Genomic DNA, 24011 nt, shown 5'->3' with positions numbered 1-24011 from the left:
CTGGACTGCCAGGAAAAGAAACAGATCCATCTTGGAGAGGATTAAACCAAGCTGCTCTTTGGAGGCAAGGATTCTGGGGCTTCGTCTGACATACTTTGGACATGTTGCCAGGAGGGACGGGTCCTTGGAGAGGAACATCATGCTTGGGAGGGTGGAGGGACAGCGCAGGAGGGGAAGACCCTCTATGAGATGGATTGATTCGGTGACTGGGGTAATCGGGATGGGTGTGTCAGAGGTGGTGCGGTTGGCGCAGGATAGCGCAGGGTTTAGAGCTGTTGTGCATAGGGTCGCTATGAGTCGGAAACGACTCGATGGCACATAACAACAACAACAACAACTTTACCTTATAGCACAGTACTCTGGTTAGGAGCCAGATGCTAACCAAAATGGTGGTGGTTCAAAGCCATGAGCTATTCCATGGGAGAAAGATGTGACATCTGCTTCTTTAAAGACGTTCGGCCCCGGAAACCCTATGGCGCCGTTCTCCTTGTCCTGCAGGGTCATTGTGAGTTGGAGCTGACCTGTGTGGTGGTGCGCACCCTCATAGCAACTAGAAGAACAGCACCTTATGCATGGTGAGTGTTGGGACTAGTGCCAGTACCTCACGTAGAGATTTTTCAACCCTTGCCCCCTGCCTGGCATGATTTTGCTAAGTGGCCTCACTCTCTTGGACACTGTGGTGGCCCTTCACGCTGTTCTTTTGTAATACCCTCCCCATCTTCATGGTACTGGTCTCCTCACCTGTATCTGCTTGCACTTTTTGCCTGCATAACTGCCAACACAGCCTTCCAAAAACACAAATTTCCTTGAGTCTGCTTAAGTTTAGAGTAATTCAAGCCAATCCATACTCTTTAGGGTCAAGTCCAACTACAAACTTGAGTTTCCCCTTTCAAATGCTCTTTGCTTCCTAGAACAGTATTCTTCCTGTTTACTTAGTCAATTCCTTCTTTTTATTTCCAGCTTCAGTATCACTTTCGTTGGGATGCCTTCGCTGCTGCCAACTTGTGTTCCTCTGGTGTATACTTGTTATTTCTTTTTCACAGCCATCACCACCAATGGAATTCAGTGTGCCCACATAGAATTCTTACTGTCCAGCTATATCCCTGGTCCACAGTACCTGGCAAAGTTACTGTTGGTAAAAGGATGGTCTCCACAGTGAGCTTGTTTCTCTGCTTGTAACTGAGAGGAGAAAGGAGGACATGGGGATGCCCCACGCCCCTCCCAGGAGCAGCTGGAATGAGTTCCTTGCTTTGCTGTCCTCTCTTCACAGTGTAGATTGGGATAATTGATCCCTTAGAGTCAGAGACCATTGAGTCAGGTGTCCTGAAGAACTGGAAGGCAGTACTGTTAGTGTCCTGCTTTAATATGAAGGCAGTTTTACAGAATGACTTACATACAAGAGACTGAAGGTAATCTTCCAGTGCATAGGAGCAGATTTGAGATAACTGACTGGTCATCTACACCAGGCTGGTTGTCTGACTAGCTGCGCATGGGCTGAGACAGGCCCTCAACTCAAGGGAGCCTTTCTGCCACTTGACTGATTTTCTCCTCTTTTTCTTGCACAGGAGGGGCAATTACTGAGCACTTGAGAAGAAGCGTGATTAGTGACAACATGACCAGTGAGGTGATAGAAGATGAGAAACAGTTCTACTCAAAGGCCAAGACCTACTGGAAAGAAATCCCACCCACAGTGGACGGCATGCTCGGGGGGTATGGCCACATCTCCAGCATCGACATCAACAGCTCCCGGAAGTTCCTGCAGAGGTTTTTGAGGGTAGGCAGGTCTGGTGTGCTCTCCAGGAGGAGAGGCTGTGGCTCTGTCAGTCCGCACAGGGTGCCACACATAGCACCACAGGGTCTTCAGTTACCTGTTTTAAACACCAAGGCCTGTGTGTAGGGGTGACATTTCTGGGCTGTAGAGTTAAAGGTTGCCAGAAGGTGTCTGTTGGTTGAAGAGTCCTAGTGTGAAATGTAGAGGACTGTTTACTTTGACTCTTTGGCTGTGTTTGTGGGCATTGGCCATTCTGCATGCAGATTCCTACTACTCTGGTTTTAGCCCACTGTTTTTCACCTCCACACTCCCTACTGTCTCCGTGCTGGGATCTCTCTGGCTAGAGCCTCCTCTGGTCTTGCTCCCCTCTCCCCTTTGCTGACAAATCCTGGAGACTACTTGTTTCCCTACTCAATCCAGTGGCCCTCCAGCCATGGTACATCTTCCAAAAGTTGTTGAACTCCTGTTCTCTTATTTTTTTTCCCCATCTCCATTCATTCTCACTATTTAGCTTCTCCCTCCACCCTTTGCTGTCATTTTAATGTCTTCTAAAGAGGGAAGCTATTTTGGCTTAGGGCATAAGGAGTTGTGCTGGCAGCCCAAAAGTAGGTGTTTTAAATTCACTATCTGCTCCTTTGGTAGACATATGGGCAGTCTCTTCCCATGCTATTTACAGCCTCTAAAAATCCAGCGGAGGGTCAGCTATGAGTCATTTCCAAAGGTATGTAACAGGAGAGATTATTACACACACACACTCACCTTTAAATGGATGCCAGCTTTCACTTTATTATGCCCAGGTAAAGAAAAATGCCCTGTGCTGCCCGTGGTGTGCTCCCATCACCAGCCCTGGCTAATAGTGTGTATACTGAGCCCTGATCAGAATCTCGGGGCTAACAGAGAACTGCTTCTTTGCAATGATAGAGTCTCTAGCACTCCTACCCTTCTTTACAGATTAAACCTTCCTGTGCTTTTTAGGAAGGCCCAAACAAGACGGGAAATTCCTATGCCCTGGACTGTGGAGCTGGCATTGGAAGGATCACCAAGCGGCTGCTCTTGCCATTGTTCAAAGTGGTGGATATGGTTGATGTGACGGAGGATTTTCTGGTTAAAGCAAAGACCTACCTAGGTGAAGAGGGCAAGCGGGTGAGGAACTACTTTTGTTGTGGTCTTCAAGACTTCAGTCCAGAGCCCAACTCTTACGACGTCATCTGGATCCAGTGGGTGATAGGTGAGCGTTCTGCTTCCTTGTGTGCCTTCTGTATGTCCCCTGCCCCTGGGATCCCCCACAGGGCCCTGGCTGCCAAGGACTCTTCCTGTCTCCTCAGGACTGTTCTCAAGACTTGGAGTCGCCTCAGAATCTCCTTCAGCGTTTTGTTTGAAATCAGCACCCACTGCAGTAGATTTGGGGGCAGTTTTTGTTAAAAAGATAAATGGTCAGTTAGTACATTCATAGGTGAAAATGAGTATAGATGAGTTTTTTTAAAAAATAACTTAAATGTTAGCTGTTCACGTCCTAGTGAGCAAGCCTGCTTTTATATCCTGTCCTCAATCTGCCTTCTTTGGTGACTGTCCAAAGGGGGTTCTGCTGCCGACCTAAAGGCCATGCCTCTGATGGTTCAGACCCATCAGTAGCTCTGTAGGAGAAAGATGGGGAATCTCCTCCAGTGTGAGTTAGAGCCTCAAACTAATGAGTCAATTCCAGTTTGACAGCGGTGAGAGATCTGCTTGTCTTAGCAGCATCTGGCAGCAGGCCACTGTGCCAGCAGTCACACCCTCAAGGCTGGCAGCATGACTTGGCTGGGAACACTCTGGGCCAGTATCTTGTGGTCCTTGAATGTAGGGAATGCAATCTGTTTGGAATCCCCTACGATGCCAGAGCCTGAGGCCAGGTACACTCAGATGTGTGACCCAGTGTGTAGGTCAAGGGTAGGGTGTGGTTTGATCTTAGCCTCATTCCCTTGTGCCCTTGGGTAGGTTACTTCTCAGCTTGTTTCCTCACATAAAATGGAATCTAATGGGAAAGTCTGTTGTTAGGGACCTCTCTAAAGTACTCAAGAGCAACAGTGTCTCTTTGGAGTCGAAGGTGTGCCTGATACAGGCCATGGTCTTTGCAATCACTTGTTATGCATCAGAGAGCTGGACAATGACTAGGGAGCACAGAAGGAGAATTGACGCCTTTGAGCTTTGGTGCTGGAGAACAGTATTGAATGTACCATGGACTGCCAAGAAAACAAAGATTCATCCTAGAGAGGGTTAAACCAGGCTACTCCTTGGAGGCAAGGATTCTGGGGCTTCGTCTGACATACTTTGGACATGTTACAAGGAGAGACAGGTCTTTGGAGAGGGACAGCACAGGAGGGAAAGACCCTCCATGAGGTGGATTGATTAAGTGACTGGGGTAATCGGGATGGATGTGTCAGAGGCAATGCGATTGGCGCAGGATAGAGCAGGGTTTAGGGCTGTTGTACATAGGGTCACTATGAGTCGCAAACGACTCGACAGCACATAACAACAATAAAGCTCCTCAGTGCTGCGGTGAGAGTCAGGTCCTTCAGCACATAACAGAATGCCAGCCACAGATGAAGTACTTACAGGTAGTGACTAGCATGCTCACTGGCGCGTACTTCCACGAGATCACTTGGTTGCCTCACTTCTCTAGTAACCAGGACCTCTCCCTCCCTCAGGCCACCTGACCGATCAGCACCTGGCTGAGTTCCTGCGGCGCTGCAAGCAGGGCCTTCGTCCCAATGGCATCGTCGTCATCAAAGACAACATGGCCCAAGAGGGTGTTATCCTGGATGATGTGGACAGCAGCGTGTGCCGGGACCTCGAAGTGGTCCGCAGGATCATCCGCAGTGCAGGCCTCAATCTCCTTGCCGAGGAGAGGCAGGAAAACCTCCCTGACGAAATTTACCACGTCTACAGCTTTGCCCTCAGATGAGCCCTGGCTAATTTGCAGGAGAAACAGAGGGACCAGTGTGGGGGTGGGAAGGGAGCTGGCAATTGTGAGCCCAAGGCTCCATGTTGATGGTTCAAGGGTGTTGAAAGGGCACTAAATATACTGTCTGCTACCTACTCATTATACAGACTCTTTTTATGAAGGCAAAATGGGACCCACTGGTTGATTTTGTCTACCTTGAAAGGCGAGATGTTCTAAATTGGATACAGTGATCACATCACAAAGCCAGACTCCTCTGCCTCCTGGCTAACACCATTTGGTCTCTCAAGCACAAGTCTGGCTGCCTAAAGAAGGGAATAATGAATTATTGTGACTTGGAAACTGTGGTCTTTGTCTCGGGAGGAGAGGTGTGGGCTCCTTGAGAGAATTAAGCCAGGCAGTGGAACATGTGGTGGGTACCTGCACATTCTTGGGTGGGAGAACCCTCATTCACACTTCCAACACCTGACTGGTGACAGGGCCCTGCAGTCCATAAAGAACTGATGATCACAGTAGCCTGAAGGAAAGGCCCACCCTTGGCAGGCCTTCTCCATCAATAAAAGGGTGAATCCCTGTACTGTGACGGGCTGGAGTGGTGTTTTCTGAACTTGGACAACAGTATTGCTCTGCCTGGAACTCCCTGCCCCAGTTCTCATGCCTACCACCTCTTCTTACTGGCTGCTATGGGATCATTTATCCTAAATTGGGAGGGGAGAAGGGACAGAATAGAATTTTATGCAAGGAACTTTAAGGCCAAGTCACATCAGTTTAATTTATAGTTGCCTTAGCTTATTCTCAAAAGACAGTTTTGCCTAATTCACAAAGACAAATGTGACTTTGAAACAAGTATGGAAGGTTCAGCTTGAAGTCTGATGGCTTGTGCCATCAGGTGAGTCCCTCACAAAGACACCTGGAGGGGCTGCCCTGGACATGCACCCAGTTGCCTCCTGGCAGAAGGCACACCCCCAATCCTGGGTTTGGCACAGCAGAGCTGCTTTCAGAGCACAGCTCTGGTTTGAGTTAATGTGTAAGGCTGCAGGTGCCCTCACCCCAGAGCTGCAGAAGCTGGCAGGGGTCAGCTCACCTTACAGCACCCAGAAGAGCCCCCGGTGGTTTTTGTGTTTTCTGTCCCAGCTCACAAAAAGCACTTGTATATAGAGCAAAATCGGAAGAGGTGAGGGAAGTGGCCTGAGGCCTCAGTGTGGGTGGGATCACCCCCGATAGTACCTGCCCCAGCTGCAGCTTTATCTGCAGGAGTCTCCTGTATCTCAGGAGTGTCCTTGCTTAGTGCTGCTCTAATTGCCCTGGGTTTCCCTCCAATTATGGAATATGGTTTTCCCAAATCTAGACCCAGCTCCCCTTCTCCACTGTGGATAGACTTGGAGGTGCTGCCATAAGTAAGGGGAGTAGTCTCCCTGGAAGACAGAACCCTACCTCCTAGCCCTGAGATGATCCCAGTTGCTGGGCTCTACCTGGCTCACTCTATACTTTTTAAAAACCAGATTTCTCCAACCTCCTCATCAGACAGGCAGAACCAAAGCTTCCTGGGATCAAAGACCTCTCCACTAAGGTGATCACAGGTATTTAAATCCATCAGTAGGCTGATGTCAGCTGTCTGGACCACTGTTCCCTTCAGTCTAGGGGTCTGAAAGCTATAGGGTTGCCTGGGAGTTGTCAGATGCCATCTTGAAGGGTGCCACTGTGCTCGCTAAGGAGATACCACTTGAGCCTGTCAGGCAGAGGCAGGGCTTTGACCTTCACATCCACAGGCCACGGCTGAAGGTAGAGCCGGATGTAAACACGACACAGGTGTTTGAGGGGTGGAGGGTAGCTCTCCAGCTGCCGCAAGGAACAATGCAGGGCCTGGATCTTTCCTGCCAGGCTGCCCACAGGGTGAATATCAAAGTTTTCAGGCAGCTGGAGTTTCTGGGAGTTAGTCACCATGAGATCTAGGACAGCCTCAGCTTTGTGCAGGAGGTCCATGTGACTCTCATCTTCAGTGAGGTGGCCCTCATCTTCAGAAACGTGGCTGTCGTCTTTGGGGTAGCCTGCGTGGGAACAGAGCCTCTCAAAGATGATATGGAAGCCAGACCAGCAGGACGCCCCATGGAGGGAGCAGTTGTAAGCAGCTCCGGACTCCAGCAGGAAGCGCAGGAGGGGGAAGTGGAGTTTAAAGCTCTTGAGGCAGATATGGGTGAGGGATTCATGAGCAGGGCACTCGCTGGGGTCTGCCCCGTGGGCCAGCAGCAACTGTGTCACTTGGAAGCAGAAGCGATTGATTGACTCCGCTTCTTCTTTGTCACCTCCCACTGTTTCACCAAGCAGGAAGATGATGTAGGTGAATACAGTGTCCCCGTCTTTGGTGGTTGCCTTGACATCTGCTCCTAGAACCATTAGGAAACAAGAAGGTGGGAAAGCCTTAAACACCTCCAAATGAACTAGGTAGGTGCTGTGCAAAAGGCCAAGGCTGGGGATCCCTCTGGAGGGTCAAGCCTCACCTCCTTCGAGCAGGAGCCGGATGTTCTCAGTGTTGTGGATCTGCACCCCATCACTGCTGGCCAGAGCATGGAGCAAGGCAGTCTTTCCTGGGGGGGGGAGGGAAGGAGAATAAGGACGAGTGGGAAGCCAGAAGCTGGGCTGTGACCACCTCAAGGTGGAGGCTGAAACATGGGTACCTAGAAGACCAGAAAAGGAACTGAAGAGGCTTGACCTCTCAGCCAACCTGAACGTGATGGATTCAGACCATTTTCTTTCCACCTGCACAAAATGAAGTAGAAGGGCCACGAGATGACGATCTGAGACCTGGGCTGGGTCTCCCTTTTCTTCACAAGGTTGGGTGAATGCACAACACACCACCTCTCCACCTACTGAGATTTGAGGGGCCAGCGTGGACACTGTTCTTCTAAAACTCCCAACTCTGGAACTCGGGAAAGTTGGCAAATCCCACCATGCTGGACAGGCCCGCCAGCATCCAGCCTGCCCACCCTGGGCTGCCCAGCTTCTCACAGGAACCCACCGTGCTTGTCTGCAGCATTGACGTCTGCTCCGAGCTCCAGGAGGCGCTGCAGGCAGGGCAGGCGCTCTGGCTCTTCACTGGCCAGGTCCAGGGGACTGCTCTCGTGAACCTGAGCCGAGAGCACAACCCAGGTTGGTCTGGGGACCTGACACTGCTTGAGACAGGCCCTCCCCACACACGGCAGGCGCAATCTGGCTGCTTACCCGATCCCTTCGGTTAATGTCTGCCCCGTGGCGCACCAACAGCTCTACCATGTCAGGCTGGTTTTTCAGGACGGCAATGTGCAGGGCAGTGTAGTAAGTGACAGGATCTGAGGATGCAGACACAGCTCATGGACAGGAGAGCTCTGAAGGGTTCCTGGACTGAGCCTTGAGGCTATCCCCAGCACTACACCCAAAAGCCATAGGCCCAAGCTCCTGTCCACAGGATGGGTCAGGACAGAGTTGTCCTCACTAGACACTAGGGTCACTTCAGGTTCTGGGAAATTCTAGTAGGCATGTGACTTAACCTGTTTGAACTTAAGTTTCCTCTTCTATAAAATAAAGACATAAAAAGGGCTCTTCTCACTAGAACAACCTTGCTAGGGGGCGGGGGGGGGGCATGAAATGGGAGTCCTTTGGCCACTCAGTTCCTTAAACCTTGTAGTAATGGCCAATTATCAAAGGTGTGATTTTGAAGGAGGCCGCCTTCCTTAGCTCTGTGACCCTCTTGGAGCCCAAGCAAGGTCTACCCGATGCACCAGGGCAGCACAGAGACCCCTGTCTCTGGACCAGCCCTGTTCTGGGTGAAAGCAGAAGAGGGAGGTTCCACAGTTACTGCCACACTTAAAAGCTACACACAAATACAATCCTGCTGGGATCATGCCCAATGTGGCATCTCGGTTTTCTCCTCTCACTACAGCTTGGAAAAAATGCAAGAGAGCTCAAAGTAGCAGAAAATGACCTTTCCTTAGCTCTGGGCACAGTGCCAGCAGCCACACTCTTACATTAATGGAAACGGATTTACCTGGGAGTTAGGGGAAATCTGCTAAATCAATCATGCGGTAGAAAGAACAACAAAATTGCTTTGGGGACAGATGTGATAAGACCCATTTGACAGCTGGCAAGGCGTAAGGCCACTCAATTGACCTTCCTTAATGAAAAAAAATGAGAGGTAGCTCCTGAGAAGAGTAAAAGCAGGTCCTATAGCATGGGCACTCACCCAGGGCAGGGCCGTACCCTGTCAATGCCCACTCCCAGCCCCTCTAGGTACCAGCTGACCTTCAAAGTTGAGGTTGGCCCCATTCTGTAGAAGAACATCCGCTGCCCATGCCAGTCCCAGCTCAGCCATCTTCAGCAGGGCATTGCTCACACCTTCTTGGTAAAATGGGGAGTGTGCCTGCTTTTCCAGCAGCTCAGTGAGAACAAGGATTTTGCTCTCCTCGCTGGCAACATGACTGGGCCTGAGGCAGGAGAAGCAGAGCAGGTGTAAGGGAAAACAGTCATAGAACCAGCTGGCACAGGTGCTCTGTGGCAGAGAGTCCCATCACCTGGCCAGTGGCCATTTACCCTCATGCTGTCATCACCCACAAAAAGTGGGGACCCAGGCTCTGTAGGGCAGAAAGTCTCATTCTTTAGGTTGACGGTCAAGAGAGGGCCACAGTGGACCTTTCAAATTGGAGTAGAGTCCTTGCGCTTGTTGATAAAGGACTGAATCGCTCTCTAATCTTCCAAAATGGTCCTAAGCTTGTTCAGAGAATTTGATTCCTGGTCTGGGTACAAACATTCCCATATGGGTTCATTAGGGCTGAAGGGAGGCCATGATGTCAGAAGGCAGAACCAGATCCTGATAGTCCCTCCTCAAAAAGCTCTACTCACTCAAAGGCTGTGACTCTTCTGGGCAGCAGAAGGCATGAGACCAGCCAGAGCAGCTCCTGTGGCAAAGGGAGCAGCAGTCCTTCCTTCTCTCACAAAGAAACACTGGCCTCTGTCTTCTGAAGGTTGTACGCACACAGTCCTTCACGTCGCAGCAGCAACCCACTATCTCTATCACCTCACCACCTGCAAGCACCGCTCCCCCCCCCCCACCTTCCTGACCAACGCTAGCTAGCAGGAACTGCTGAGGCTCTGCTGTTGCACACAGCTCTGACGTACCAGGCTCATCCAATCTGCTGCCACTTCCTCATGGTGATGCTGGCCTTCTCCATCAGCGTTCTCCTTGTCCCTTCTGGCCTCACCTATCTGTTGCTATTAAGTCTATGAACAACAGGCCTGAACCCTGCCCCATCCAGCACCATCTTCATGATCTCTGTCCCTGCTCAATCCTGCGGTAGTCATTCTGTCAATTCATCTCACTGACAGTCTTCCTTTCTTTTGCTAACCTTCTACCTTTCCCAGCATAATAATGTGTCTCTCCAAGGAAAATAGGTCCTGAGTATGTGAGGTGAAGTTTCTCCATCCTTGCCTCTTAAGAAGCACTCTGGTTGCAGTTTCTTCAAGACAGATTTGCTTGATCTTTTGGCAATTCATGGTATTTTCCATACTCTGCACCAACACAATTCAAAGGGATCAATTCTCCTATCATCCTATTCACTGTCTAGCTTTCAGATGCATAGGAGGCAACTGAAAATACCACAGCTTGGATCAGATGCATCTTAGTCTTTAAACTGACATTGTTGCTCTGTAGCACTCTGGTGAGGTCCTTGCAGTAGATTTTCCCAATGCAACATGTCTTTGGATTTTTTGGCTGCTGCTAATATGGGTGTCAATTGTCAAGATGAGTAAAGTGAAACTGTTGCCTTTTATCTTTTCTCCATCTATCACGATTGCCTATTGGTCCAGTGGTGAGGAGGTTTTTTCTTGATGCTGAGATATGACCCATAATGAAGGCTGTAGTCTTTTCTATTCTACAGCAAATACTTCAAGTTACCTTTACTTTCTGCAAGCAAAGTTGTGTCACCTGCATAGCGTGCCTGTTGATGAGGTCTACCTCCAATCCTTAGGTCACCTTCTTCTTCACATAGGTCAGCTACTCATATCATTTGCTCAGTATACAGATTATATAGGTATGAAGAAAAGATGCAACCCTTACATGTTCCTGTCGACATCCCTTCAATTCATTGGTTCAAAGCTTGAAGCAGGCAATCTGTAGGAAGCTGTGATGCTAATCGAAAGGCTGTACCTCTCTGGTGGTTCAGATTCACCGATGGCTTAGCAGCAGAAAGATGGATAATCTCCTACTGTGCAAAACCTGCTGGGGGGTCAGCTATAAGTCTGGAAGATATTCCATCTCACCCCATGCACTCATGCCAGCCCTGGAGAGTGCCTAGAACCCTGTAGATACACAACTCACATTCTGGGAACAGTTTCTGCAAGATCTCTGGGGATACCGAAAAGACCATCCAGCTCCCTTGCTGCTCTAGTTCACCCAGATAGCTGACAGTCAAGGAAATACCTTGCACCGCGTTTTCACAGCAAGCCTCTACAGAGCTGACACAGTGATAATAACAAAGCCTGCATTTCCATCAAAGGCCCTGGAGTGACTCATCAGAACCATTGTGGTTAAAATTGCAAATGATCCCCGCCCGAATACACATACATACACACATACACACACACACACAAACAAACGCGCCTGCGATCATCCCGTTTCCTCTGCTGTCAACTCCAATACATCTGACACACTACGAAATTTACTTAGGATTGTCGCCAGTCTCTCTTTTTTTGAAAAGTAAGCACCTTAAGGGAGTAGGTTTTGTTTAGTTTACTGATGTACCCCTAGCTCTTAATAGTACAATGCGCAGCGTTTATAGACTGCCCCAAAGACCCAAGTCCTAATGCCTTTCTCCTAAAAGAACATGCAGCTCTGCTCTTGTGTATATAAAATGCAAAGTCAGCTGCAAAAATGTCATATACGTATCGTTGCTGGGTGTGGAGGCTCCTGCGGAGCCTGCACTCGGAGCGGAGGGCACAGCGAGGGCTGAAGCCTTCCTCACCCTTCGGCCCTCCTCTAGCCTTCACCAGCGCCGGGTGGGAGTAGGCACCACCCTCAAGCAGCAGGACATGGGTCAAGGCCAAGGGGCTCGCGCGGGAAGGTACCCAATTACCATCTTCCGGCTCCACCAAACTAGTAACGGCAATTACTGAGAAAAGCAGCGCATTCCCAACGGTCCCGGCTCGCTTGCAAGAACGAAGGGAGTTACCCGTTCAGGGGTTCCTGCCGCTCGGGGTTCTGGGCTGTCAGGGAGCCCAGAATCGCGTCCACCAGCGGCTGGTACTCGAAGGTGATTCTCCGGAAGCCGTGCAGGAACGGCATCACAGCGGCCCCCAGGCGCTGCAGGAGCCGCGGATGCTGGGGAGGCGGAGACCCCAACGGACCGTGTTCCAGCGGGCGCTGGCTTCGCTCGGCCTAAGCTACTCCCCCACAACCCACACCGAGTCTGAGCCACAGCCTAGTTCCCTACACCGAGCCGGAAGTGATCTTCACGCTTCCGGCTAGGCAAGGAGTTAGGCGCCGACAGCGCCCCCTGTGGAACGGAGAACCGAGACGTGCTTGGAGCGCAACCCCGGGACAGCCCTCGGTGGACTGCTAAAGTGGAAGAAACGCGGAGGCTGCGCACTCAAACCAGACCCGAGGGGGACCCGTCTCCTCCTGTCCTGACCCTGCCCTGCGATTCCGCCCGCGGCCGCTGGGCGCCGTCCGAGCTCCGCCCGTTGCGCGCCCAGGCGTAGGCGCTGCCCAGCTGTCTAGGGTTGAGGTGGAGGGTGACTGAGCCCCAAGTGCCCCCAGCTCAGTGGAGCTCGGATCGACAATGCCTGACTGCGGCTTGGCCTAGTTCTATGTTCTCCCCCACCTCCAGCAGGCCTCCGGCCACAGCACTGCCCGGCGGGCACGTTGACTGCAATGACGACCACCCTCTCTTGCTCCCCTCCATCCGCCGGCGGCCCTGAAGGTTACTTATTCACTATCCTTGGGAGTCCCTGGCCTAGGATGCCTACTCGCTCCTGCCATTTTCTACCTTCTGAACTTTTATTTATTTTGTAAAATGGGAATAAATTACGATCCTGGATCAAGATCTCTGTTAGCGCAGGTTGAAGCAGGATGTGAAAGGAAGGAATGACAGCTTGGAGCCACTGTTCTGGGGCCCTCGTTATTGTATTTGAGCCACTACACACTCAGTCCCCAGCCAAGCCCTGACTTCTTAAAATTCTGGAAAGTTAGTTAGGAAGAAGGGTTTCTGTCCCAAAACTCACATCACAGTCTTAATGTCCATGACCATGCTGGGTTGAAGTCCCGGTTGAATGCCTCTTCGAGGCCTGCCCTTGCCAGAGTTGTTAGGCTCAGAAAAACTGTTCACAGGCACATTTAAAGGTTAACTGGTGTATCTTATGGTTAAACACTCAGTAATGGGCAGAATCATCATCATGATAGTCAGAGAAGAGAATGAGATTGTTAACAGCTTCAGCCTGCTTGGCTTCACAATCAACACTCTTGGTACCAGCAGCAAGAAAATCAAAAGATGAATTGGGAAAATTTGCTGTCGGGGAGTTTTCCAGAGTATTAAAGAGTAATGATGTCAGTCTAAAAACTAAGGTGAGCCTGATCCAGGCCATGGTCTTTGCAATTACTTGCTATGCATGAGAGAGCTGAACAATGACTAAAGATGATAGAAGAAGAATAAATGCCATTGAACTATAGGGCTGGAGAAGAGTATTAAATACACCATGGACTGCTAAGAAAACAAACAGTTTTATCCTGGAGAGAGTGAAACAAGGCTGCTCCTTGAAGGCAATGATTTTGAAGCTTCATCTTACATACTTTGGGCATCATGCTTGGAAGGGTGGAGGGACAGTGCAAGAGAAGATTCTGGATGAGATGGATTGACACAGTGACTGGTGTAATGGGGGTAGGTGTGCCAGAGACAATGAGGTTGGCTGAAGATAGAGCAGGTTTCAGAGCTGTTGTGCATAGGGTCACTTTGTGTCACAAGGGATTCAATAGCACATAACAACAACAATGAGCAGACTAGATAGAGTACTGGTGACCTCGTGTTAAGTAGTTCCACTTGGTAACTCGAAGTTCAAGTCTGCAAGCTGGGGTTGGGGCGAAGATGGGCAATCTCCTCCTGTGAAATGTATAGTATCTAGCAGTCCTCTAGAGGGTTGGCTACGAGTCGTTTGCAACTCTACAGCACATAACAGCAGCAATGGGCAGAGAAGCAGGGTCAAGTGTATAGAAGTGTATAGAAGTTGTATTATTGCTGGTCCTCGTTATTACGTTCTCAAAGTTGTACAGTTACCCACACTCCCTTCAGACCCTCAAAATTCCACCTCCTCTCATTACAGCGATGAGAGGTGGGGAACAGATAGCTGGGTTTGAGCCCTATTAGACTTGGGTTTCCCTCTCTGGGCTGCAAGGCCACAGCTCTCAGCACACTCTGCTTTGTCTCTTTCCAGTTATTTTCTTAGGTTTAACAAGTGAGTTCTGCTCACACAGAAATTGCAACTTGGGCTTGTCTTTATTTTATTTTTTTTTAAACGCTTCTCAGATTTGTGTGTCATCCTTGCGCAGTGACCATGCTAATCTCTGTATCGTTCCAATTTAAGTATATGTGCTGCCAAAGTGAACACTGGCTTGTCTTGTGAAATCATACTGGGCTCCTGCACAGTGTACTGTGCCTCAGTATCCCCAGGCATTACTGTGTGAGGTGGAGATGGGGGTGGGATTGCCCACCTAGTGCTTTAAAGCTGCATCTGTAACACCTTGAAACTGCTACCCCTAAACTGATCCCAAGGATCTGAATAGGGCAATGATCTGTAGACAGCCCAGAGATGTTACAGCTATTTTCTCATTTGATTTAGAGATGCTGAGGAGTCCAAGGTTCTGAGGACACACAGTGAGTGCTTGGAGGAGGCTTGTTGAGAATGGAGTCCAGGCAAGAATAGCATCCGCAGCAGAGCAGTATGTGAAGACCTGAGTTCTACCCACACTCCAAGGATGGCCCTGAATATGGTACTCTCCATATCTGGGCCTCGGTTTTCTCACTTGAAGGCACTTTAAGCTCTCACTTTAAGCTTGGACCCTGTGGACAGCTCCTTGGTATCCCTTTATGGGCTCCGTCATCGGTAAGGAAGGGAGACATGGAAATTATGATAACCGCAAGAGTAAAAAGTACATTTATGGAGCCCGGGTGGTATTGTGTGTAAGATATCAGCCTGCTAATCAAAAGGACAGCAGTTCAAATCTACCAGCCACTCTGAGGGAGAAAGAAAGGCTGTGTCTTTCCCTAAAGATTTACGACTTTGGAAGCCTGATTAAGGTCACTGTGTGTCGGAACCAGGTCAATAACAGCGAATTTGGTTTGAGAGTTTTTTTCTAAATGTGAAGAAGTCCTGATTTGAGCCCACCAGGTGCTCTGAGGGAGAAAGATGTGGCAGTTGGCTTCCATAAATATCACAGCCTTAAAATCCTATGGAGCAATTGCCCTCTGTCCCCGTGGGCTACTGTGAGTCCAAATCAGCTTACCAGCAGTGGATTTTGTTTTTGTTTTCCCCTCTGTGCCTGGGTAAATTTAGTGGTTGACAATTAACCACTAATCTAAAGTTTGGTGGTTTGAACCCACCCACTAGCTCTGCAGAACAAAGACCTAGTAATCTGCTTCTTTAAAGATTGTAACTTTGGAAGACATGGGGTTACCAGGAGTTGGAATCAACTTGCAAGCAAAGGGTTGGGTTTGGTGCTGGTGTCCTGTGTTAGCTGTGTGAAATGCTTTCCTCATGAACTCGCCTGAAGTAGGTGATATGTATTAGTAGAATTCATCTCTAACTGATGACATGCTTAGGTTGTAATGAACATGAACTTAGAACCATCTGTTTTGGTTTTTTAGGCTCATCTTACCACAAGTATTATGTAGCACAGACACTGGTGTGGTGCAAATTTGCTGAGGTTTTCACTCTCATGCCAAGTTCCAAAGACAAATAAAGATTGGATTTATAAGGAGACTGATAATAAAAGGCAGTGTTAATGAAAACTTCAGAGGTTTGACTTAAGTCAGAATCAAGTCAGGGATTTTTGTTGTCATGTGCCATCAAGTCAGACCCGGCGCCCAGCCCACCATCTCGTGAGCTTTCAGAGGTTGTCTGTCACTCACATGGGGGGAGAATGCCCGTCGTTCTCCCACAGAGCAGCTTGTGAAGTCACATCTCCCACCTTTGAGTTGGCAGCACAATCCCTTACCTCTAAGCCACCAGAGCTTCCTAAATCGGGAACTACCCATAGCCAAAGGATCTTGACAGTGCAAACAATTAAGAACTTGGCTGCTAAGTTCAAATTTTATAAAAATTTGTTGATTCTAACCCACCCAGCAGCTCTAAGGGAGCAAGGCTTAAATACCTGCTTTTATACACGTTATATATAATCAGCATACACTCTGGGGTGATCCTTCTCTGTTAGAGGGGTCACTATGAATTGGAAGTTGGAATCGATTAGACGACACCCAAGTATTTTAAGTATTCCATTCTTTTTTTTAAATTTATTTTAATGAACGTTTACAGAGACTTTGGATTTCCATTCATTCATTGTTACACACTTTCCTCCCTGCCCACACCTCCCCCCACCCGCCAGTTCATTTTCCTCTTTGAAAAGTAAAAAAAAAAAAACCAAACCAAATTTTTCACTGTTATACAATCTCCCTACCCTAGTCCACTCCACTACGCAGCTTTCATTCTGGACTCTTGTCATAACAATAATACCTAATCATATATTCCTCCTAAACAGTTCTCTCCTTCACCTGTTTCAATACAGTATACATTATTTATCCCCTCTTTTCTTAGTTTCCCCCAACCCGGATGTCAGCCCTGCTTTATAACAGTGGTACTATGCAGTATTTGCCCTGTTGTGATTGAGATATTTCACTGACCATAATGTCCTCCAGGGTCACCAATTTTGTATAAGATTTCATGAGTTCCTTGTTTTTCAATGCAGCACAGTATTCCATTGTGTGAATACACCAGAGCTTCTCTAGCCATTTGTTTGTTGATGGGCACTTGGGTTGTTTCCAACTCTGTTATTGTGAACAACACAGCAGTAAACAGGGGTGAGCATATATCTGCTTGGGTGGCAGTTCTGGTTTTTCTAGGGTATATTTCCAGTAGTAAAATTGCTGGGTCACATGGTATTTCTATTTCCAATTTTTTGCCTTCCATAGTGGTTGCACCATTTTACACTCCCACCAACAGTGAATAAGGGTTCCAGTTTCTCCACAACCTCACCAGCATTTGTTGTTCACTGTTCTGTTAAATTTTGCTATTCTTACTGGGGTGAGGTGATATCTCATAAAGTATTCCATTCTTAAAAATGAGGAAACAGGGTCAGAGAGATTTGGGGGCTTGTTCAAAATTTCACAGTGAGGCAGAGCCTCCAGCTCAGATCTGTGGGACCACTCCAAACTTTGGGTGTCCGGGGGTTGAGCATCCTTCCAGCAGCTCAAACTCTGGGCCCGAAAGGGTGTGGGCAGGGGAGGGGGAGGTGCTGACCCCTGCCCTCTCACAGCCCTTGGGCACCACAGCATGGAGCCAGGTCCTGCAGTCTGCCTGTCACCCAGGCTCCTATCTTTAGAAAACTCTGTGCCCTCTGACCTCCCTCCTGTCAACAAGAGCAACCTCATTTCCTCCATCTGCCTCACATTAAGTCTTTGTCACTCAGAGCCTTTGACTTTAGCTGTGAATCATCTCTCTTCTTGTCACTAGCCTCCATCACCCTGCCCAGCTAGCCCCTTCTTATTGCCCAATACCCCAGTTTCCCTGCAGAAAGGGGGTTCTAGGACCAAGCACCCAATACCCAATGAGTGCCTGGCAGAGTCTATTTCTGCCTCTGACTCCATAGAGAAGTGTGAGAATTGCTCAAACTATCCAGTATGCAGAGAGTCATGACCTTGCTATATAAAGAACTGTTTCGAATCAACAAGCAGCAGGTAAAAGCATTATTCAACAAGTAGGCAAAGGTAAAGCACAGAGGAGAAACTGCCAAGAAATAGGAGAGATGTTTTGCTTCTCCAGCTGCCCGAGAAATGCAAGATTAAAACAACATGAAATATTACTCTATCTCTAAACGATAAAAATGAAAAAAATCATAGCACTCCAGGTGAAGGAACACTGTACATAACTGGGGCACTGTAAGAACAACTTAATTTTTTTACGAGACTATTTGACACAGCTTCAGAACACCCTTTTGACCCAACAAATTAACTTCAAGAAAGTCATCCAAGGGGAGCTCTGGTGGCCTAGTAGCAAGAAGCTGCACTGCAATCCCAGAGGAGCGCGGTTCGAATCCACCAGATGCTCTGCCAGGAAAGGAGGGACAATCTCCTCCTGTACCAGTCAGATCTGATTTGATGGTACACGCACACACACAAATAATAAAGTAAAAATTAAAAAAAAAGAAAGTCATCCAAAGGAATAGTCATTACTTGTAAGGGAAGAGAGATAGAAACATTCAAATGCCATTCACAAAGAAGGTGTGGATTAACCAGGGGATATCTGTATAGGGGAAATAGAAACTTCACCTGTTTTCTACTGCTGCTATTAACACAGTACCAACACTCCAGCAGCTTAAAGCAGCACACATTTATTTTCTCAGTTCCATAATTTCATGCAGTCTGGTGGGGTTTAGACCCAGGCTCACAAGAATGAAATTGAAGTGTTGGAGACTCAGCTCTGGTTGGGAGCCCCTGGAAAATATCCACTTTGAAGCTCATCCATGGTGCTGGCCAAACCCAGATCCTTGTGGTTGTAGAACCAAGGCCCCTGCTTCTTGGCCAGCTCTCATCTAGAGGCCTCAGCCCCTGTGTGCCTCTCTCTTGCTCTTTGTGAGATCCCCTGCATCTCGTGGTGGACTAAATTGTGTCTGCAGATGACACATCTTGAATTCTTGGTCTTGTGTTAGTGGCTATGATCCTCTTTGGAAAGTGAGCTTTTCTTTCTGTGCATTCATAAGATGATCTCAGTGCAGGTGGATCCTAAACCTCATCTCTTTTAAGTTAAAGGAAGACCAGATCAGACACATAAACACCCAAAGGAAAAGATGATGCCAACAACATCAATGAATGACAAGGTGAACTCCAGGAACCGAGAAACTCACAGAAGGAACTGATGTGGACAAGACTCACGTGTACTTTCAGCCTCAAGAACTGTGAGAAAATTACTTTTTGTTCTTTAAAGCCACCCTTTTGTGGTGTTTCTATTACCTCACAACAAGCAGCATCATGCCAAGTCCTCCTTACACTTGGGACTTCTCTGCCTTTCTCTGCTGCATCCCTGCTGCTTCCAGCCAGAGAAGATCCTGTTTCAAGGATTGTGAGGTTAGATGGGCCTCTCTGGGATCATTTCCACATCTTAAGGTCCACAGCCTTAGTTCCATCTCAGAGTCCCATTAGACATGTAACATAACTTCTCCACAAGTTCTAGGTCAGGGTGTAGACATTTTGGGGGGCATGATAAATTTAAATAGATACTGACATCCATATGTAGGTTGTCCAACTATCTAGATTTAACCACAAAAAGTCCCTTGTTCGAGGAAACCTCTCAATCTTTGACAATCCAGAATGGTTGGTCTCTCCAGTATTTACTAATAAGGAAGGCTGGACTTAACAGTTACAATAATAGTGAACTCATAGATGCTAGGCTCGATTCTATAGCAATTCAAAAAGCAAAGAACAGTAGATATAATCCCATTTTAGTAAGCTGTGGTGTATGTATACACCAGGATCATTCTGGAAGGGTCCACACTCACTCCTGGGACAGGGCCCAGGCCTATCAGAAAGCTTTTTCCTTTTTCTCTCCCACCCGCTTCTGGTGATAGAGCTCTCAGTACATGCGTCGTCCCTCCTGAGCCCTCACAGCCCAGGTCAGTCCATCATTCACTTCCCTCCCAGTGCCAGCAGGTTGTCCTGGGTGCTGACGCAATGATGAAATTGATCATACCTGCAGCCATTGTTTTGACCATGTCCTGAATTCTGTGAGTTCAGTTAAAAGTTCAACGCCCAGGTGGTAAGTAATGTCAAGGTTCCCATGTCTCAGCTGGGGAGACTGTGGTTCAGAGAGTTGCACTCAACGTGAGGGAGCTTCTAATTTCTTCTTAAAGCGCCCTACTAGACACACCGCCTCTGCAGCACTGTCCTCAAACCCTCGAACGTGTATGCTCACACACTCATTTTCTCCCCTCACACTCACTCCCATACATTTTCTCTCACAGATACGCTAACATACACGCACACAGTCTTTTTCTCCCTCATATACTCGCTGTCCATCACATACATACATCTCAATCACACACATTCTCTTTACACATACTCATACTTACACACTCTCACTCATACACACTTTCTTAGATTCTCTCTCTCTCTCTCTCTCTCTCTCTCTCACACACACACACACACACACACACACACACACACACGGCAGCATCTCTGGCCCCATGCCAGCCAGCCCCTTTGCCCTCCCCATGCCCACGCTCCCCAGGAGAAACTGTCAACAGCCAGGTCTGCTCCTTATAAGGCCTTGGAAGGGGAAGATGGCGCACAGGCTGCCTTCTTTCTTTCTTTTAAATTTGGCAAAATTTCCATAAAGTGAGATATTTGAAAAACTTAGCAATCCACCAAGAGGAATATTGCTTTCTCTTCTTCATGGAGTGCTTCCAGCTTCAGCCCTGGGCAGGTCCCAGGGGCACCGAGGGGCGGGCACATTTCTGAGGTGCGGCATGGATCCACTGCCCTCCGGTTCCCCTGCTGTAGGGGCCCTAGCTCCCCTGTGCTTGCCTTTCCTTCCCTCATCCACACTCTGGCCCCACCCTGACCACTGACCCTCGTGGCCTGAGAGTGCCACTGACCAAGGGGCCCCATCTGCTTGGTGCTGTTTGGCTACAGTCCTCATGGTGAAGGGATAGGGACTCAATTTTCCGGTTTCCAGAGACCCAATCTTCTTGAGAAACTGAGGTACCAGGAGACTGGAAGCGGGAGCCGAGAGGCAGAACACTGGCTAGGTCAAGGGGGGACTTTCCTGTCCCCTCACTTGTTCTCTTTGCTCTCCTGAGAGCACATTCCAGGACCCCAGTGTTGAAGGAAGACACCCTTCAGAGGTCTCTGCCTCAGAGGCCTTGCCAGCTCCTAGAGGAACCAAATATGCTAGGCCTCCTCCCCCCAGTGCAGCTGCACCCCTCAGTCCTCACTCGGACACTGGGAGTTGGGTTCAGGCGCTCTGGCTGGGCCTAGGGCCTGGGAAAACCAGTATGAGCTGGATCAGGCCCAGTGAATCCCCAGCCTTGAAGGGGATGGTGAGGGGCCTTTCTCTGTCACGCCGCCCCCCACCCCCCATGTACCCACATCAGAGTCCACTCATAGTTCCTAGTATTTTCTGGGTCAAGTGAGGCCTCTGGGCTCCCAGACAGGGGTCTCTCAGGAAAGTGGGGGATGTACAGGTGGAGCAGGCAGGGTCTTTTGCGCCCAGAACAGTTGAGAAGGCACTCAGAACTCCTGAGATCCCTTGTCCTCAAACAAGGAGTCAGGGCCTAGGATCCTCTCTGAGCCTTACCTCCTCACTTTAAGAAGGAGCTGGCCTCAGGCCTCATCCGGAAGTTGAGGGTCCTACTCAGAATCTAACAGGCAAACAACTCTGTCTGTGACCTTTGACTTCACTCTGGGAAAAGGTCCCAAGAACCATTGCCCCTCTCTGCCCCACCCCCAGCAGACCCTTACCTCCTAAATGCTGGCCAACCGGCCTGCGTGCCTCCCTTCCCTGGGTGATCTTGGCCAGGCCTGGTCCAGCTCTGAGACTCAGTCTATCTGCTGCCAAATAGGAGGGGGTGCTAGGAGATCTGAGCCTGCCCTACCTCTGACTGGTCAGTGAGCTCAGGATCCTGACCCCAGAGGCTTCCCACCCCCACCGCCCCCACTGATGCCCACTTGTCACCAGTCCCAGGCAGGTCAGCCCCAGGGACAGAGCTCAAGGGAGGGTACGGCTGGGCCCCCCTCCAAGTGCCACGGCGAGGCCTAGCCAGGCTCTGCCAGGGGAGGGCTCAGAAGGCCTGGGATCTTTCAGAAAAGGAAGGTGGCGAGGTAGGGGAGGGCAGTCCTTTGTGCTCCCTGAGAGCCCCCAGCCCACCCCACTGCCCCGCTTTGTGAAGCTGACAGCAGGAAGAATCTGGCTGGCCATCCGTCAGGGAGACAGAGTGGGCTGAAGCGAGGGCCAGTCGAGGAGGGAGCCGGGGAAATTTGATCATTAAGAAACCCTCCTGGCTGTCTGGGGGAATTTAATTAAATTGCTGGAGAGGGCTGTGCGAGAGGGCCACATCTGGAACCAATATGTGGGCTTTGATTTACCCCCCTCCTCTCTCTCTTTCCCCATCTCACTGCTGTAAAAGGGAATCTAGTGGAGCCTTGCAGGATTGGTTCCTCTGGGACAGAATTCCTGGTGGGTGGATGGGAAGAGGGACCAGAAAGCCAGAGACGCAGAGAAAACCAGAGGCCAAATGAAACCATGATGGAGACTCAGTCACTGAGAGACAGAGACGGGGACAAAGACACCCAGAGAGACAGAGATGAGGAGGGAGGGGGTCAGGCAGTAAAGAGCAAGAAGAGAGGAGGGCGTGGCCAGGCTGGACACTGGGATTTGGTTGTGGAGGCATCAGCAATGGCAAGAAGTGAAACTCCCAGCCATTTTATAGATAGGAAGAGAAAGTTCTAGAAAATTCCAGAAATGAGCTTATCTGGCCTGCAAGTCCCTCAGGTAGCCAGCATTTGTCAAGTTCCTGTCTTGCCTTGGTCTGGCCACCATCTAGATATACTGTTAGGGCCACACTGACTATCATGATTTCATTCGCTGGCAGCCTTGTTTCGTGCTCACTGGGTGCCTGGCAGTGGGCTGGACACAGAGCAGACTGCAGTGTGGATGGCAGGCAGCCACTCCCAGGAGGTCCAGGAGCACTACCTCCTTGGGGTGGTGGTGGTGGTTGAACCCAGTTCTGAGACCAAGCAGGCGTTCACTGGGAGATGAGGTGGGGACAGAGGCACTTGGGATCTCTCTCTCAGCCTGTAGAGAAGAGGGCCCAACCCCAGGTTGAGCCAGAATGTGGGTGCTCATGGAAGTGGGAATGGACTCCCACGGCTGGGTGATCTGACACTAGCCTCGCCCTCTCTTTCAGCCAATTCCCTACATGTGAACCCTGCCCCTGATCTATAAGCTCACCCTCACTTCCGCCTTCAGGACCCAGAGAGACTTCAGGCCCAAATAAGACTCCCAAGCTCCCACAGCCAAATCTGCAGTGGAACAGTGGTTTCTGCCCTGGGCCACCAACTTCCAGGACAATTCTCGTCTTCCTCTGGAAATTAATGTGTGCCTTCCACCCACTGCTGCAGCTTGTCTTCTGGCTGGCCGAGCTGATCTCTGACACCTGCAAAGATGTCATTTGCAAAGGGGACTCCAGGCCTCCCTCCACCCCACAGAAGCCTGTATGTTCTTGTCTGACCCTACCCTCTACAGGATGCTTCAATCTCAGCATTTGCATTCTCCCTTCCTATCCAAACACAGTGTCCACTCCTTGCTTTTTTTCTCCAGACGGTGATCCCGACTGAGGACAGGGGCATCCTGTGCAGCCCAGGCCCAGCCCCAGGGAGACACAGGCAGGACCTCATACTTGTTTGTTGGATTAATGTCACGTGACTTTGGCTCATTTATTTTAAAAACAAAACATTGCTGTCAAGTGGATTCCAAGTCAAAGCAACCCCACATGTATAGCACGAGGTTTTCATGTCTTTGCCTGCAGAAGCAGGTCACCAGTTCTTTCCTTCAGAGAACCTCTGGGTAGGTGTGGCTTGCTGACTTTGCTTATAGAGCAGTTGACACATGTAATTCAAACTTTCTGGGGTGGAAGGGAAAGTGAGGCACCGTGGGACAAAAGAAGATGTAGCTGAGACCCCCTCAGCCCCGGAAACAGAGAAGGCCAGGCACTCTACAGCTCCTTTGTGCATTCTGGGCCTTCTGTCTGGACCCCTGCCCTCTTCCTCTTCTAAATCCTGCTGTATCTAGTACTGCTTCCTCAGGGAAGCCCCCAGATCCTTCTCCATCCCCCACATTCCCTGTTCTTATTCTAGTATTCTCCTTCACTGTTGAGTTCTTCTCAGTACTGGTGGTTTATTGACTTCTCCATAGGATGAAAGCTCTATCAAGTGTCGCAGCCCCACTGCCAGTGTGAAAATGTGCTGATAGAGTGACTAAGCCATGGCGATAGGGCTGGAGAAAGAGAAAGAACATGGCAGG

General features: G+C 49.4%; 2 protein-coding genes across 2 annotated transcripts; one reads left to right on the top strand and one right to left on the bottom strand.

The window, feature by feature from the left end:
- The first annotated feature begins 1590 nt into the window (after positions 1 to 1590).
- NTMT1 (N-terminal Xaa-Pro-Lys N-methyltransferase 1) lies at positions 1591 to 4850 on the top strand. Its single transcript, XM_006892467.1, has 3 exons — positions 1591 to 1774; positions 2747 to 2999; positions 4456 to 4850. Exons 1-3 carry the CDS (start codon positions 1613 to 1615, stop codon positions 4710 to 4712), a joined length of 672 nt encoding a protein of 223 aa, XP_006892529.1. The 5' UTR covers positions 1591 to 1612; the 3' UTR covers positions 4713 to 4850.
- A 1533-nt stretch (positions 4851 to 6383) lies between these two features.
- ASB6 (ankyrin repeat and SOCS box containing 6) lies at positions 6384 to 12018 on the bottom strand. The gene is made up of 6 exons (XM_006892603.1): positions 11906 to 12018; positions 8985 to 9166; positions 7929 to 8035; positions 7726 to 7834; positions 7208 to 7294; positions 6384 to 7093 (listed from the first exon to the last, which is right to left on the bottom strand). The coding sequence occupies exons 1-6, from the start codon at positions 12016 to 12018 to the stop codon at positions 6384 to 6386; spliced, it is 1308 nt and encodes a 435-aa protein (XP_006892665.1).
- Between the last annotated feature and the right edge of the window lie 11993 nt (positions 12019 to 24011).

The sequence above is a fragment of the Elephantulus edwardii genome, unplaced genomic scaffold (genome assembly GCF_000299155.1).
Source record: "Elephantulus edwardii isolate Elephantulus edwardi_28Jun2011 unplaced genomic scaffold, EleEdw1.0 scaffold00116, whole genome shotgun sequence".
Lineage (NCBI taxonomy): Eukaryota > Metazoa > Chordata > Mammalia > Macroscelidea > Macroscelididae > Elephantulus > Elephantulus edwardii.
The sequence above is the reverse complement of the archived record's forward strand: the minus strand, read 5'-3'. Positions and strand labels throughout refer to the sequence as shown.

Bases quoted from the DNA above. Each gene is read 5' to 3' on its own strand.
- NTMT1 (XM_006892467.1), top strand. From the start codon at position 1,613: ATGACCAGTGAGGTGATAGAAGATGAGAAACAGTTCTACTCAAAGGCC. The intron at 1,775-2,746 runs GTAGGCAGGTCT...TGTGCTTTTTAG, and splicing joins TCCTGCAGAGGTTTTTGAGG to GAAGGCCCAAACAAGACGGG. The intron at 3,000-4,455 runs GTGAGCGTTCTG...TCCCTCCCTCAG, and splicing joins CTGGATCCAGTGGGTGATAG to GCCACCTGACCGATCAGCAC.
- ASB6 (XM_006892603.1), bottom strand. From the start codon at position 12,018: ATGCCGTTCCTGCACGGCTTCCGGAGAATCACCTTCGAGTACCAGCCG. The intron at 9,167-11,905 runs GTAACTCCCTTC...CTCCTGCCTCAG, and splicing joins CGGCAGGAACCCCTGAACGG to GCCCAGTCATGTTGCCAGCG. The intron at 8,036-8,984 runs GTCAGCTGGTAC...CTGCATCCTCAG, and splicing joins GGCCAACCTCAACTTTGAAG to ATCCTGTCACTTACTACACT.